We start from the raw sequence: 17,356 nt of genomic DNA on the forward strand, positions 1-17,356 counted from the left end.
AGGTTCCCCCTCTGTACTGCCACACACCCCCCGAGCACAACTCTCTGGGGGACCCTATTACAATGTGCTGCCCACCAACCCCAATCTCTCCCTTTCTGCACTGTGAGCGATCTGATGGAAGAGACTGGATTTCACCTCTGAGTTCTCGGTGTCTAGCACAGTGCCGGATGCAGAATGAGTGTTCATTTGTACTATGTGTGTGTGTGTAAGAAACAGGGGGCAGGGGTGGTGAGAGGAACCTGGAAAAGTGGAAGAGGAGAGGAAAGGAGGAGAGGGAAAGAGGGAAAATGGAGAAGAAAAGAGAGGAGAAAAGGGAGAGAGAAAGTTAAAAATACATGGATCCAGTGGAACTACCGTGAGATGGATCTGGTTCCACACTACATTAATTACCTGGATCCCACAAGTTCCCCTAATAAGGGGAGCATGGATGGTGCTTTAGATCCTTGAGTACGAGCTTCAACTCACATACTACATCCCATAGCTCTTAAAATATATGAGTATTCCCCTTTCTCCAGTGATGGTTACTCAAGTAAATGGTTGCAGGCTTTTGGAGCAAGTCTGGGAAATCCCACTGGATATACTGGGTTGGCCCAAAAGTTCATTCGGGTTTTTCCAGAGGATGGTACAGAAAACCCCGAACGAACTTGCTGGCCAGTACAAATACTTGTCGTGGCATCACAGGGCCCTACTTCTGGGGCCTCAGATTCTTACAATTGATGATGCTGGGTCTGAGAGCCGGTTCCAATCTGAAGACTGGGCAAAGGGATCGTGACTTCTTTGGGGTTGCTGGTCTGAGCCTTCTTCTCATTCTTTCTTTTTTTTTTTTTTTTTGCGGTACGCGGGCCTCTCACTGCTGTGGCCTCTCCCGTTGCGGAGCACAGGCTCCGGACGCGCAGGCTCAGCGGCCATGGCTCACGGGCCCAGCCACTCCGCGGCATGTGGGATCTTCCTGGACCGGGGCATGAACCCGTGTCCCCTGCATCAGCAGGCGGACTCTCAACCACTGCGCCACCAGGGAAGCCCTCTCATTCATTCTTGATTTCTTTCAATTATGTACGCTAAGCAGTACTCTTGCTCATCACCCTTATCTCTTGCCCCATGAATACCATGTTCTATTTGCTATACGCAAAGGTCCATGCAGTTCAGGCTCCACCTGTTTGCCCTTTCGACCTTGCTGACTAATAGGGCAAGTGTGCATACTCTGCATCTGACAGTTAAGGGCTGCCACATGGCCTCTGCTACTCTGGTTACCTGTATCCCTTGGCCACTAGGATGTCCAGTTCTGTAACAGCATCTCCTAACAAGAGCCTCAGCTGATGTCCTCCTTAGCCATGCATTTTTATCATCTTGCTAATAAGCAAAGGGTCCTCCAGGCCTCCCTCCCAAAGAATATGGTCAACTGTGGATTTTTCAGTGTTATGTAATAGCCCCATAATAGCATTTCCACTTTTCTAAACCTCTGATCCCTTCCTTCAGAGTCTTGCAAGGCAATTTTTGGCATCTCTACTTAATTTAATGAAGGCTGGCACTTTTTTCAAAATTCCACGAGTCAGCAAATAGCTTACAGGAGACCCACTTCCCAGGACCCTTGCCAAGGTGTTAATCCTGCATGATGGCAGACTGTCTCCGTATCAACAGACTCTCCCTGATTTAGCTTTACATTCCAACCACCCTGATTCACCTCCCTCTAGATCCACTCCCAAGCAGGCTCGCCCAGTGCTTGCCAGTGTGTGTTAGGCAGTTCCTGGCGCAGCTTTGATGTATGTTATCTCTTTCCTGTTAGCAGCCTTAGCACATTTTTTTTTTTTTTTTTTTTTTTTTTTGTGGTATGTGGGCCTCTCACTGTTGTGGCCTCTCCCGTTGCGGAGCACAGGCTCCGGACGCACAGGCCCAGCGGCCATGGCTCACGGGCCCAGCCGCTCCGCGGCATGTGGGATCTTCCCAGACCGGGGCACGAACCCGTTTCCCCTGCATCGGCAGGCGGACTCTCAACCACTGCGCCACCAGGGAAGCCCAGCCTTAGCACATTTGTGGCCTTGGGAACAATAGAAAATAAATTTGGGAGAAAGGGTAGTAAAAATATTGTTTCACCAAGACAAGACTGTCTCAGCAACAACTGTTTGAGAACAATGACCAGGGGATAGGGGAACTATTCCCCATACAAACACAGCTATCTGGTCCACAGAGTCAGGAAGAGTTGTGATAACACTTCAGGATTTTTAAATACTTCACAAATATAAAGTATTAAGGCAATGATTGTCTTGTGTTAAATCCAAATAATGCATATACCCAGTCTGGAAATCCTAAGGCCAAGACAGCAGCCCACCACTAAAGAAACCTGAAGCATGTGGTTCACCAAAGGCAACAAAATACCCCCAATCCAGCTCAGCTTCCTCATCATATTGACTGAACCCCTCAGACTTACAGGTGGACCTCCCCCGCAAAAAAGGTTTGTCCATATTGAGGAATAAATACTATTAACCTCAGTCTCAACTGTCCTATATACAATGTACAGAATTTAATTTAAAAACTTATGAAGGACTTCCCTGGAGGTGCAGTGGTTAAGAATCCGCCTGCCAGGGCTTCCCTGGTGGCACAGTGGTTGAGAGTCCGCCTGCCGATGCAGGGGACGCGGGTTCGTGCCCCGGTCTGGGAGGATCCCACATGCCGCGGAGCGGCTGGGCCCGTGAGCCAGGGCCACTGAGCCTGCGCGTCCGGAGCCTGTGCTCCACAACGGGAGAGGCCACAACAGTGAGAGGCCCGCGTACCGCAAAAAAAAAAAAAAAAAAAAAAAAAAAAAAGAATCCGCCTGCCAATAAAGGGGACATGGGTTCGAGCCCTGGTCCAGGAAGATCCCACATGCCATGGAGCAACTAAGCCCGTGCGCCACAACTACTGAGCCTGCGCTCTAGAGTCCGTGAGCCACAACTACTGAGCCCACGTGCCACAACTACTGAGCCTGCGCGCCTAGAGCCCGTGCTCCGCAATAAGAGAAGCCACCACAATGAGAAGCCCGCGCACCGCAACGAACAGTAGCCCCCGCTCGTCACAACTAGAGAAAGCCCGCACACAGCAACAAAGACCCAATGCAGCCAAAGAAATAAATAAAATGATTAAAAATAAATAAATAAAATTAAAATGGACAGGGGCTTTGAATTTTAACAAATGACTTTCTAATGTCTGTTGAACTGATAATAAGAATGCCCTCTTCATCAACCACCCTTGCCCTATTTTTAACTAGCCATTAAAAATCAAAGAAATGTGGATTCTAACCTCAAAGAGGTCTCCATCTGTGAGAGAAAGGAAAAGTACAATTAATTCTAACACAGTGCCTCAAGAGCCCAGAAGAGAAATACTGATTCTTGGGCCGCAGCCGAGCAGTGTTTTCTGACCCACTAATGGATAAAGGAGACATGGTTGAGAGAAAAAAACCAGTTAGTCAAACCAACGGCAGGACTGACAACAGAATCTGGTTTTTCAAACTTCTTTTCCACCTCTCCATCCTCGGAAATTCTCCCGTCCAGATCAAAGTTGGATAAATTAAAAGTTGGAATCTCCAGGATCTGAAGTCACTCAGTATAGACTCCTCTAGCCCCTTATTAAATGTGTATCCATCAAGTTCCCATCAAATTTATAGACTTGTCATGGCAATAATGCTAGTAACTCCTTCATAACAGTCACTGTATGTTTACGTTCCTCCCTTGAAAGGAACACATACTGTTAGAAAGTAACTATATAGATTCAGTGTCACTTTAAAAAATTTTCATTTCATTTATCACAATAGTATTCACAAACACTTGAAAGACAGCAAGTAACACTTACATATGCAAGAAATATTTGTATCCAGTCTACTTGCAATGTTAATGCAAGGAAATGGGAACAATTGATCTGATCCTTAGTCTACGTAAGGTCATTTAACTGAAGGCGACACCCTTCTCACTCCAAAGAAGTAGCTTACACTGGAACATAATTGCCAGCAGGTAGGATGGCATTGTTTGTAACATGCAGAGCTAGTTATATATATATATATATTCCAGGAATCTTTATTTTTGCATTTTATATTTAGGTCTATGAGCCATTTTGAACCTTGTGAAAGTGTAAGGTCAATGTCTAGATTCTTTTCTGTCTCTTCATATGATAACGATTTTTTTAAAATCTTGTATCGGAGTACAGTTGATTAACGATGTCGTATTAGTTTCAGGTGTAGCGCATAGTGATTCAGTTATACATGTATCTCTCCTTTTTCAAAGTCTTTTCCCGTTTAGGTTATTACAGAATGTGGAGCAGAGTTCCCTGTGCTGTACAGTCGGTCCTTGTTGGTTATCTATGTTAAATACAGCCGTGTGTGCATGCCAATCCCAAACTCCCAATCTATCCCTCCCCACCCAGAGCTAATTTAAATAGAGGTAGAATCAGTGGCAGATTTCCTGACACCTCCCCCATCTTCCCTTCATTTGTCTGACATTCCAGCCCCAGAGATACAGCGTCCTCCCAGTAAGCAACCATTAGGAATACAAGGTTCTGAATAGCTACCACAAGAGCCCATTGTCACACATGGAAATCCCAGCGGGAAATAAAAGTAGGTTTATTCCTAGCAGCTGAGAGGACTAGGGAGCAAGAAATCAAAGGCATGCAAGTTCTGATGAAGGAAGATAAAGGAATCAAATCATTTTCATATAAAAGTCAGGCCTGGGTCCTAGAATGACCAGTGGTGCCATGAACGTGCTGCATATATAGGATTTTAGGAGTTAGGTGAAGCGCAAAACTTTCTAAGCCCAAGTTGGAAAATGTGAGTGTTGCCTGTGGAGCACCATGTTCATATCGATCTAGTTTCACCAAATCTTTCAGCTTTAAATTTCCTGATGTAAATAGGGTCCTTACAACCATGCCTGATGAATACAGAAGAAAAGTGATAGTGACCCAGTAGTCTGCCGATAAATATTTAATCACTGGCTCCCCAGTTGTAGCCTTTGCTGACGCAGCATTCACCAGTTTCCACAGTGTCAGTTTCATTCTCATCATGTCTAGTTTCAAGCGACCAACATGACATCACTGAGCTTGGAGATGGGAAGAGACTCTCACCATTATACAGTATTTCTCTTTTTTTTTTTTTGATTTAAAAAAATATTTATTGGAGTATAATAGCTTTACAATGTTGTGTTAGTTTCTGCTGTACAACAAAGTGAATCAGCTATATGTATACATGCATCCCCGTATCCCCTGTTTCTTGAGCCTCCCTCCCACCCTCCCTATCCCACCCCTCTAGGTAGTCACAAAGCATCGAGCTGATCTCCCTGTGCTACGTGGCAGCTTCCCACTCTACTATATACAGTATTTCTACCATACTGACACAAGTGACACAACTTCAGTGGAATAGACCAAAGTAAAATGCAGTAAAATAATTAGGAGTTTTGAGTTTTGATTACCTTTGTTCTTAACAATCTATTTGATTGTAAGTGTCTATTATTTAATTTTTGATAATGACTAACTATGTTTAATTCCTGAAAATTTAACAATCAATTTTCAGCAGGGCTCCAGGCCATCAGTGTAGTATGCTGCCTCGGGGTTTTCCCTTATCCTGTTCTGCATTCAACCCAGCATCTTTGTCATTCTCCTTCTCTTGAGTTAGACAAGCATCAAATGCTATGGAAGGAAACCTCATGGAATTGCCCTTTAAAAGAACTATTCTTAAGCTCTCTATGAACTTACTTAGGTCATTTTCAAAATTTAAGGCAATGAAATTCCAGCACTGACCGTAAATAATACCTTTGTGAATACAGTAGAGTTGCCCTGGCATGCAAAGGTTTCCACATCAATACCCTCTGTACCCACTATAAAATTTGTCATCTTGTGATTTCAGTGAGTGGAGCATCTTTCAGAGGACACTTGCAAACCCCCAAGAGACCTGGATTTGATTAGTGAAGATACCCATGACCACTCTCCAGAGAGCATTCATTAATTCCATCTCCCAGGGCTTGCACTGCCTACACAATGTGCCATTTTTATTTCTACGTTACTTTATATATTAAGTTGTTTCTCTCTGGAATTCACTTTTCCCATTCTCGGCCTGTGAAGTTACTCTATACTTCAAAGCTTGAATCAAATGACACCACGTTTGAGAAGACTCAATTTAACCAACTCCCTCCCTGTATTCCCAGAGTGCTTTGCATATCCTAGTAACTAACACATAGTTTAGTCTTCCCACACTAAATTCTCAGCTCTTCAAGTTAGGCATCATGCCTTCTCTACCTCTGTATCTCCTGTACCAACAACAGAGATGTTCAGTAAATGCCAGCTGTCTTTAGCAACGAGGTTTGTAGATGAATTTGGAATATGAGCAGACGCTGTAAACGAAAACACGGAAGGCCATCTTAGTTGACAGTAATAGATGTGTAGTAACCAAAGCGCAGGAAGAAGTTACCCCACTGCACCTCTATCCCAGTTAGTTGTCTAAACTAGCACTAGTTGTTAAGACCCACATAACAACAGGCACAAGAGGAAGCAATGTGGATAGTGAGAGGTCTAGAAAGTGTTCAGTGGCAACACTTCACTAGTAAATCTGAATATTTTGTGGGGGAATATCTAGCTGCCTTCACTTATTTGCTGGTCTGCCTGTGTGAACCAAAATTGCGCAGTGGGTGAATGTTAGAGGGAATCACAGTGAGGCTGGATATAAGGGCTTCATCCTAAACATTAGCACACAGCAGCAAAGAGAGGGACCGCCTCACGGCTGTGAGGGCTCCATCTCTAGACTGGGTTCCAGCAGGGCCTCTGTGCGTGCTGCCGTGGGGATGCCTGAGCTCAGGGGAGGTGGGCCTGGATGACCTACGCACTCCTCTGCAATTCCATGAGGCAGTGGTTTAGTTACATCATGACTCTAAACCTAGGGAGACTTTCATACAGACACTCTGTCTTAGAACTGGGATCCCCATATTCCTTCCAGCAAGCTGGAAAAGTAAGTTCAAATTACTTTCCAGATTATGTCTATGCAGTTGCCTCATTTGACACTGTGTACACCGAGGGTCCCTGTCACATCCAGACAAATGTGTGGAACCAAAATATCTCCAGGTCATGTCCACGCAGGATTCTAACAGCAAGTAGGAAGCTGGACCATTAGGCTAAAGTCACTCAAGAAGTCTAAAGTCAAACTGGGATGAAAATCTTGGGGATCTGAGTCCTGGTTACGGTCTCCAGAAATAGGACCTGGGATAAAAGTCATTAAGAAAGGATGGCTCCGATAACAGCAAGTACACCCTCAAATTCCCTCTTCCAGTGTCCTTCACACTGTTGAGATTGGGACAAGGGCTTTTTATACAATTCCCTGATTGGAAACCCCACCAGCTAATTGTCTAGATCAGCACTTCTCACATATTACTGTGCATTGTGAATCACCCTGGGGTCCTATTAAAAATGCAGATTCGGATTCAGCAGGTCTGGGATGGGGGCCCAGATTCTGCATTTCCAAAAAGCTCCCAGGAGATGCCAATGTGGTTCCAGGGATCACACTTTGAGTAGCAAGGGACCACAGGCAAGTTTTTTAAGAATGCGACGCCTGTGAGATGCTAACTATGACAGGGCAGTCACTGTGGAGGAATAAAGCATGGGATACCTTCTCCAAATGTGGCCAGAGACCCCACTCCTACAGGAACACTGAGAAAAACAGGCAAGAGACTGCTGTAGGCTGTTGGTTATTTTTAAATTTTTAGGCGGAAACGTGCAGAGATGAGAGTCACAGAAGAGAGTCTCTCAGGAGGAAAATCTGAGTGGATTTGTGTGCTGATTGAGAAGGAAAAAGCTGAAGGAAAGTGTTTGCATATCAGAAGGAGATAATTGCCTCCCATTTCGTTTTTCAGTTTTTCACAAAATTTGCAAGGAGGGTAAGTAATTAGCCCCTAGAGACTTAGAGGAAAGAAAGTTCTCAGGATGAAAAAAATGTTTTCCCAGCTGGCCTTTACTGCAGAATCAAAAGTATCTGCCCACTTTTTTGGAGAGGCCCACAAATGGGAATGTGTCCCATGGTAGTTATTTTTTTTTTAAAAAAAAAACAAAGCTTAATTGGAGACCAAGCTTCCAGACAATAAGAGGGGACTCGGGCCTCCAGGCCACACACCCTGTAGGGGGATGCTTGCCCCTCCTACCACCCCCTTTCTTCACAGGCTTGGGTCTGTCGGGTGGTCCCCACACTGTGACTGTCCGCACTGCAAACGAGGACCCAGGGCCTCTCTAGACACCCTGTAGGCGGAGCTAGCTCCAGAAGTCAGAGAAGTTTGCATGTACTCTGTCTTGTTTGGCTAATCCCAGCCCAGTCCAGATTCAATATGGTATAAGAAATCAGATGCCAGAGCTATTCCCACTCACAATCTCCTTCCATGACTTCCTAAACAATTCCCAGATTTCCAAGGAACGCCCTCCCTCATCCGCCCACAGCCCATTACCCACAATACCCATCCTGTTCCATTTCTTCCTCACCAGGCTTCTATCACCTCTGCCTTACCCCGCAGGGCTGCTGGCAATCTCCCGGCCAGGCGGCTTCCAGGAAACCCAACCTCAGAGGGCCTTCCCTCTGGGCCATGGATCTAAGGTTCTGTGGGAGAAGCGGAGTGCTAGCCCTTGAGAAGACGACGGTACCAAGTCTGGGGTCAATGATCCAGCTTTCCCCTCTTCCCTGAGTGCATAGCAAGGATTGAAAAAAAGGAAAAAAAAAAAAGAATAAATTGCATGCCCTTCTTTCTAGGCATGGGGCCCTCATGACCTTGCTGTATATGGGAATTGAGAAAGTGGCCCCCAGAGAGTCATTTCTCTTTAAAGGTAAGGGGTCTGGGGGCCAGGAGTGGGTAGTGGGCAGCCTGGGTGTGAGTGCTGCTTCTACTCCAGGAGAAATCCCACAGGGGGGTTCCAACAAAAGGCACATGGTTATTTCTGTTTTGAGGATGCCAGGCCTCTCTGCTCTCCTCCAAGAATCTCCCACTTTTAGAATCCCATCCTGGACTCTGAAGCCAGTTCCTGGGAAAAGAACACACCCCCAAAAATGTGCACACAAAGAAACGTAAAGGAATGTGAACAAAACCATAGAGCAGGACCAGGGAGGAGAGATTTTAATAGCACATTTCATACTAATAGCTACATTTACTGAGTTCTTAGTACATACCAGACCCTGTGCTAAGAGTTTGATTTGGATTATCTCTTTTAATTGACATCATCAAGGACCTCTGACCTTGAGGACATATCCTCAAGGACCTCTGACCTTCTCATTCGGGAAGGTGAAGATGAAGAGGTGGAGGAATGGGGCCACCACCTTGTTGAGCTGCGTGGAGCAGCCCTTGCCTGGCCTCAGGTAGATAAAGATGGCGCTGCCGTAGCCCAGAACCACCACCGTGAGGTGGGAGGTGCAGGTGGAAAGGCCTCTGGTGCCCGGAGGAGGAGGGCGTGCGCAGCTCTGCAGCCGCAATGAGGATGTACGAGGCCGCGATGAGCAGCGGGGCGGCCAGCACGAAGAGCGAGGAAAGGACAGGAAGAAGTCCACGAGCTCGACGTGCTGGGTGGCGGAGCAGGACAGCTTGAGCAGCGGGGCAGTCACACAGGTAGCGGTCAACGATGCTGCGGCCGCAGAACCAGAGCTGGGTTTTCCGCAGGGTCAGGGAGATGATGGAAAGGAACCCAACCATCCAGCTGACCCCCACCAGCTTCACACAGACTGGCCCGTTCGTGATAGTCGTGTGGTGCAGAGGACGGCAGATGGCCACGTAGCAGTCGAAGGCCATGGCTGTGAGGGTCAGGAAGTTGGTGGAGCCCAGGGAGAAGTAAAAGAAAGACTGGCTCAGGCGTTCAGCCAGGGACATGGTCCTGTGAGTGGACAGCAGGTCGGCCAGCATCCTAGGGACCACAGTGGAGGTGACCAGCGCCTCCACGAGGGAGAAGTTGCAGAGGCAGCAGTATATGGGTGAGTGGAGGCGGAAGTCCAGGGTGACAATGGCCAGCTTCCCCAGCACCGTCAGCACATATATCAACAGGATGAAAGCAAACAGGAGGGTCTGGAACTCATGCAGATGAGAAAATCCCAGGAGCACAAACTCCCTGACGACGCTGAAGTTACTCACTGCACTTGACGCCCATTCTCTGTACCATGTGTGAGAAGCCAGGAAGTCTTAGTGGGAAATCACCACCCGCCACTCTCTTGACCTTGCTCCCTGGTGGCTGGCCTGGCTTCCCAAGCAGACTGGCCCGTATGCATGGTGAAGTTCAATGTCCCGGAGACACATTCCCAAAGGGCAGAAGTTCCCAAGGTGCAAGGAACTGAGTGGTTCTGCTGGACAGATTTAGGAACTGGCTACTCCCACGTCACTATCACGCCTAAACCCTTACTCTTCTGTCTTCTACTCATTCATTATTTCATTCAACACATTTGTTAAGCTCTGTCTCTGGGCCAGACTTGTGGTTGGGTCTGGTAAACCCTTCCCAACTGCCAAATGTAATAGCCTTTCAATCAGAATAACACCTGCCATTAGCAGAGTTCTTTCCATGTCTCAGGATCTGGTACCTTACACATTACTTCTTTTCACCCTTTGGGCTCAGTCCTCATCCTCCTTGCCTTCTCTGTGACATTTCATGCTGTGAATCACACATTTTTGAAATAGCTTCCACCCCTGACTGTGGAGACACTCTACTCTTAATTGTCCAGTAACTCTTGAGGTTTTTCTTGGCTGGCTCCTTCTCTAACTCGTCTTTCTGCTGTTTTCTAAATACGAATGTCCCCGCATCTCTCTTCTCATCCTTCTTTTCTCTCTCTGGTCTCTCCTTCAGAAAACTCACCTTCTCCCTTAACGAGAGCAATCTTGAAAATGTAAGAGAGGCTCTGCCTTTTTGTTCTCAGCCCACATCTCACACTACCACATACTCATCATGTGTAAAAAATACACACATAATCATCTCCTCCCCCAAAGCCAATATCATGTTCATGGCCTCCCAAACCCCCGTTATCCAGACTTGAAACCTGGGAGGTATTTCTTTTTTTGTTGTTGTTTCGTTTTGTTTTGTTTTTCTAAATTTATTTATTTTATTTATTTTGGGCTGTGTTGGGTCTTCGTTGCTGCGCACAGGCTTTCTCTAGTTGTGGCGAGCGGGGGCTACTCTTCGTTGCAGTACGCGAGCTTCTCATTGCAGTGGCCTCTCTTGTTGTAGAGCACAGGCTCTAGGCACGCGGGCTCAGTAGTTGTGGCGCACGGGCTTAGTGCTCCGTGGCACGTGGGATCTTCCTGGGCCAGGAGTCGAACCCGTGTTCCCTGCATTGGCAGACGGATTCTTAACCTCTGTGCCACCAGGGAAGTCCCTGGGAGGTTATTTCTGAGTTCTCCTTCTTTCTTCTAAACCACTTGAATTGTTATCCTTAGAAATATATTTTTTCTCATCCCGTCCCCTTTCTTTTTGCATAGCCACCAACTAGGCTCAAGGATTCACTTCCTCTTAATCATCACAACAGCATTCTTAATGGCTTTCTTATTTGTACATTTCTATATATGTATTTGTACATTTCTGTATTGGATCCAACCTATCCATATACTGCTGTTATATTTATTTTTCTAAAGTATTATGTCCATAGGCTGTTTTTTTTTAATAATCTGAGGCAATGTTATTTCATTTATACATTACTTTCAATGTCATCTACCTTCATACAGAAAAAGACTACAAGGACACATTTTAAAATATTAACAATGAGGGGATATGGGGATATATGTATACATATAGCTGATTCACTCTGTTATACAGCAGAAACTAACACAACATTGTAAAGCAATTATACTCCAATAAAGTTGTTAAAAAAAACAAAAAAATATTAACAATGGCTATCTCTAGGTGTGGATTATAGGCATCTAAATGTTTTCATATGTATATATATCTTGTTTTTCAAATTCTTTTTATTTGAACACACATTATATCAGTATCAGAAAAAAATGTTTTAAACAACATCTATTCCCTCCCTTGTCTATAAATCAAGCACAAACTCTCCCTGGCAATCCCAGCTTTCTACAGCTCTACCCATCTACCCCTCCAGCCTAACATTCACCTCTTTCTTACTGCATGATTGTGCTTCCACCAAGCTGGACCACTTGCTGTTCTCCAAATATTAAGACCACCCTCTGCTTGCACACCCTTTCCTTACTCTTCCCTATGCTCAGAATACCCTGTCCTGCCATCTCTGCCTGGCAGATTCTTACCCACACTTCAAATGTCTCTCCTTTATGAAGCTTCATCCTCTATCCAGATGTGAACTTGTCCTGCCAGGAATTCTCAACGAGGGAAGTTAGCATGCTCCGCCTTGCGTGATAATTTTTCTTGTGCCAGCCTCATCCCAAACACTAGATTCCTCATTTCTCAGTGGCAGGCCTCTCTTTTCATCGTTATAGCCCTCACAACACCCTGCAGCAACACGTCTTACAAAGCGTAAGGACTTCGTAAATTTTGGTTAAACAAATGAATGAGTACATCTGTTGGGTTTTCATTCCTAGTCCTGAGAAGAAAAGTCTTGCCAAATGGAAACTCACGTTTTCGTTCATGATTATTTGAATGTGTGCATTATAGACTTTAATAGCTGGTAAGGGGGCAAGCATGGCCTGACAAGTTCTTATCAGAAAGATACGATGAGACCAGATGTGTTTCAGAATCCAATCCCAGAAGGGTCTGGGTACACCCTGTAATCAAATACACTACTACTTCTGCAGCAAAATACACGAATATGCACACTAAATAGAATAAATAAAGGCAATAAATGGCCTCACAGTAAGTTCAGATCAGGTTTCACTACCTAGTTAGTTTGACCCAAAATTAGAAAAGAACTTTCAGTTGTCAAAGCATTTTTGATGACAGCATTATAGATCAGGGGCTGTGAATGGTTAGACCTCATTCACTGAGTGCCCACCACGTACTGGTTCCTACACTGCAAAACGACTGTGAAAGTTGCCCTCTCCATATCACAGGTGATAAAAACCGAGACTCAAGATGTTTAAGGATCTCCACCCCAAGTCATATAGTTAATAAATGTACAGCTGGGATTTGAACCCAGAGTCTTCTAACTCCAATACCTACTCATTTAGAGTCATTAAAATGCCAAACGTGAAATCTTCCCAATTTTCAAACAGTGCCATACCGATCTCTGAACACAGGATTCAAAGTCTATTGCTTAGGTCTGCAAACAGGGAGAGTATTCAATAAATGGTAAATAAAGGAATGTACTAAAGAATAAATTCCCAGGATTGGCTGTTGACCATCAGTGATGAGTAAGAGACAGTGATGGGGAGGAAACAGGGAGGGTGTCCCTTTCCTCAAAGAAAGGATCTAACTTGGGTCTCAGCCATTACTGTGGAACCAGTCAGAGGTCCAGCCCTGAGTGCTCCGGCACTCGTGGGGAAGCCACGACAGTCAGGCTTTCAGGGGGCTGCTGGCCCTCCACTTACCACTTCTCCGATTGCGCTCTCACCCTACCTGGCCCCATACTGATGTGTGTCACATTCTGTGGGTGTTATAAATGCATGAGCCATAATGAGGAATTCAACGCATGGGCCCATTTTATGTTTGATTCACCATCACTGCCACCCAGAAAGCAATATCTTTCTTACCCGATAGGTTTCCATGACATCGCCTCCGGAGGTTCAACGTTCTAAAACATCTGAAGTCCTGAAATCAGAGGTGAAAGAGTTAATTCAGGGATGACCCTGGAGTCAGGAGTACTCCATTCGGTGCAGCAGGCTTCACTCCACCTCACACTAGCCAGCATCCTTTTCAAACTGACCTCCTATTTATACCCTCACCCCAACCCATCTTGCCTTCCTCCTGCCAACCTCTCTCGTGTCTTCTGGACTTCTCACCCTTAGACATTCCTCTCCCTGTTTACGGTCTCACATCCCCTCTCAGCGTTGATGACTGGTGCCCCCCTCCTTGTCCACGATGCATGCCTGTCCCTTCATGTTCATTCAAGACTCTGAGCCACGGCCCCCGCAGACTCCAATTCAGCAAACTGGAGCCCACAGCTCAGGACAAGCCCCCTAGGGTATGTTTTAGGACCCACTGTACTTGTTGAGTAATTTTTTTTTTTTTTTTAACATTCAGGCAATGCTTTATTTAAATCACCAAAAATAAGGTTTTAAAGGAAAGGAACTGTAACAAGCTAATGTACAGCTACAAATTTTCTTTTGCCATCAATATCAACTTCCTCTAAAATATTCTGGGACTACTTTTCGGTTTCAAGCAAAACTAATGCTTTATTGCTCAGCCTCATCACAAGAATGAAAACGGTTTGCAAAACAATTTTGTTTAATGCTAACAAATAACTAAACAATGTGGTTATTGCTAACAAGTAACTCCGTCTACTGAAACAGCCCGACCCACACACACTTTGGTGAACATTTCACTGTGAACACAACTGCTCTTTTCCCGCCGTCACAGATGGCAGGTACCATGGCAAGGGTCAGATGCTGGATGCCGTTCAGGCACCTAGGAAGTAATGCTTAACAGAAATAACTAAGGTAGGTAAGCAGCTCAAACAAATGGGCCCACCTCTGCCACACCCGCCCCAAGGGGGCTGTCGCATTGGCTCTGCCTGTAAGGAAGGCCCACCAACTCCCTAGCTCTTTACTGGGGACCGAGAGCGCAAAGCTAGATAGAGAAGCTGTTCTTCCAGAACCATCAAAGCCTTCATAAATCGCCCTGGGGTTCTTCGTGCTGTCGTGCGCCTCACAGGCGGCAACACAGGCAGACTCTGGGGAAAAGTCATCATGGTATTCTGCTAAAAACCTCAGAAAGAGATCCAAGTGCTTCAGATCAAAGGCTTCAGATTCTTCTCAAAAAAGGACATCTTTCCAAGGATTTCTGGAAGTTTCACGAACAATTGCAGCAAGTGCTGTGCCCCATAAATGTAAGAGGGTGGAGGTGGCTGGTCCCCTGGGGGTAACTGTCGGGTACAAGTTTCCAGGAGAGGACCTCATTTATTTCATTAGTTCTTCTGCCTTTAAAGGCAGCAAACACCGCACTCCCTTCCTTGCTCGGGGTCAGAGGAACAAGTGAGGATGATCTGCTACGAACACGTGTCTTCTCTTCCAGGTGCAGGAACAGCCTGGGCATGCTGGCAGACGTGTCCTGCTGCCGGCGCTTGGGCTGAGGCGAGGCGCTGCTCTCAGACAGCCTGTCGCGATTGGCAAAGTGGCGTGTGGACCGCCTCCGAGACTGCAAGGCTTCCGGCTCGGCTTTGCGCCTTTTGGGGGTGGCCGGTTCGCCTGTGGTTCGCTGACTCTCTGTGGACTGTGGTGTGGATGGATTCAACAAAGGTGGACCTGGAGAGAGATCCTCCGCATTCCCATTAGTGTTTGTGGTACTTTCCTTAATCGGAAGAAAAAATTTGGACGAAGTCACCTTTTTATACTGAACTTGTTCATATGGATAGAGCAAAACCAATGGGAGAGTGTAATCAAAGATTATTCTTTTTTGTTTTGTTTTTTTAAAATATATATATTTTTAAATTAATTAATTAATTTTATTGATTGATTTCTGTCTGTGTTGGGTCTTCGCTGCTGCACGCGGGCTTTCTCTAGTAGCTGTGAGCGGGGGCTACTCTTCATTGCGGTGCGCGGGCTTCTCATTGCGGTGGCTTCTCTTGTTGCGGAGCGCGGGCTCAGTAGTTGTGGCGCATGGGCTTAGTTGCTCCACGGCATGTGGGATCTTCCAGGACCAGGGCTCGAACCCATGTCCCCTGCATTGGCAGGTGGATTCTTAACCACTGCACCACCAGGGAAGCCCCTCAAAGGTTATTCTTAATCCATCCACAATCTCCTTACAAAGGTCAACGTTCTTTTCTGCTGGGATATACTGCACATTCATGTTGGCGTGTGGCATAGCGTAATGGTGACGAGGCCTCTCGTTGGCTGAAAAGGCTGCATTGATAGCAAAATGCTTCACGTACGATTCCAAAATAGTTCTGATGTTGGTCTGGCACGGAAGTTTCACTAACCATTTCCTCCTGTTGATATAGTAACTATCGTCCTCCAGGTTCTTCTTCAGAACTTCAGGGATTTTCTATAGTTATGGTTCTTTCTTCCATTTCCTTTTTTGCGTGCAGCTCTGGATCTTCCTTCACTTCAGTCTTTTCTTCAAGATCACTTTCTTCACTTATTTCTTCATCCTTTTCTTCACTATTGTCATCAGAGGAACTGCTGACTGAGTTTTCAACATTTTCATCTTTTTCTTCAGCAGGGAGGCTTTTTTTTTTTTTTTTTTTTGGTACGCGGGCCTCTCACTGTTGTGGCCTCTCCCGTTGCGGAGCACAGGCTCCGGACGCACAGGCTCATGGCTCAGGGGCCCAGCCGCTCTGCGGCATGTGGGATCTTCCCGGACCGGGGCACGAACCCGTGTCCCCTGCATCGGCAGGCGGACTCTCAACCACTGTGCCACCAGGGAAGCCCAGCAGGGAGGCTTTTTAAGACAGAGTCCACACCAGGCAACCTGCAGCGCTTCCTCTTTCTTCCCGTGCTTCTCAGGCGAGCTACAGCTCTTCTTGCCAATTTACGCTGTAATCTCTGAGTTTCATCGGTGTCACGAAGGACATGATCTTCAGCTGCCCATCTATCCCAGCTTCTGTTCCAACCATTAAAATGGATCAGATATTCTGGGATCTTTCTGCCTTTTTCGTCTTTCCCAACAATAACATCGACAATCTTGGCATCCGTCCAGCACTCGCGCCTTGGTGGGGTCGGGCTCGAAGCACAGCACTTCCTCCCCTGAGTGGAATTTAAATTTCATGCCCTCGCTCCCACTCATGTGCTCATCGTGGTGGAGGGCGAGGCTCTGGGATGGGCGGAGCGCACGCGGTGGGGGACTTGTTGAGTTATTTTACGTTTCAAGTTTTTGTTTAGGATGCTGCCAAATTAACATAGGTGAAGTTTAAGTTGAATGTAGAATCAACTTTTCTCTGCATCGGGGTCTTCTGCAGACCAGAGTTTCCTCGCTGTAGGCTCTGTGGAAGCCCTTGCTACAGAACAAAACCTCTCTCAGGTCCCGGAGTCCTGCACTCCTGTGACCCAGGCAAACTCAACTTCAGTCAGGAGATAATGAGGTGCCCCATCAAACCAGGCCAGGCGTCGCCTTAGACATTACAAAGCAGGCTGGTCAAGGCCTTGGTTGGCCATTTAGTGCGTGCTTTGGACCAGGCCACACGTTGTCTGTACTCGACAGGCTGGGGTCCCCGACGTGTCCTCAGTTTCCCTTACTCACTCCTGGTGAGCATTCTCACTGGTAAGAGATCCTGTTCATCCTATTCCAGTCATTCATGCTGTAGGTTTTATAGGTCAGATTTCTGTTAAAATGTCAAAGAGCA

At 46.2% G+C, this 17,356-nt stretch overlaps 1 protein-coding gene and 1 pseudogene across 2 annotated transcripts; both read right to left on the minus strand.

Annotated features, from left to right (window-relative positions):
- Positions 1-9,186: 9,186 nt before the first annotated feature.
- Positions 9,187-13,625, minus strand: OR6V1 (olfactory receptor family 6 subfamily V member 1; the record flags this gene model as incomplete). Its single annotated transcript, XM_079711867.1, is given in 8 exon segments — positions 9,187-9,244; positions 9,246-9,395; positions 9,397-9,497; positions 9,500-9,572; positions 9,574-10,116; positions 10,589-10,816; positions 13,449-13,504; positions 13,611-13,625. Coding segments are annotated over 8 exon segments (1,224 nt in total).
- An 18-nt stretch (positions 13,626-13,643) lies between these two features.
- Positions 13,644-16,800, minus strand: LOC307058422 (MSL complex subunit 3-like; annotated as a pseudogene). Its single transcript has 5 exons — positions 16,427-16,800; positions 15,773-16,227; positions 14,548-15,466; positions 14,386-14,484; positions 13,644-13,668 (listed from the first exon to the last, which is right to left on the minus strand). The product of its transcript is annotated as an MSL complex subunit 3-like (transcript).
- Between the last annotated feature and the right edge of the window lie 556 nt (positions 16,801-17,356).

The sequence above is a fragment of the Hyperoodon ampullatus genome (assembly GCF_949752795.1).
Source record: "Hyperoodon ampullatus genome assembly, chromosome: 9".
NCBI lineage: Eukaryota > Metazoa > Chordata > Mammalia > Artiodactyla > Ziphiidae > Hyperoodon > Hyperoodon ampullatus.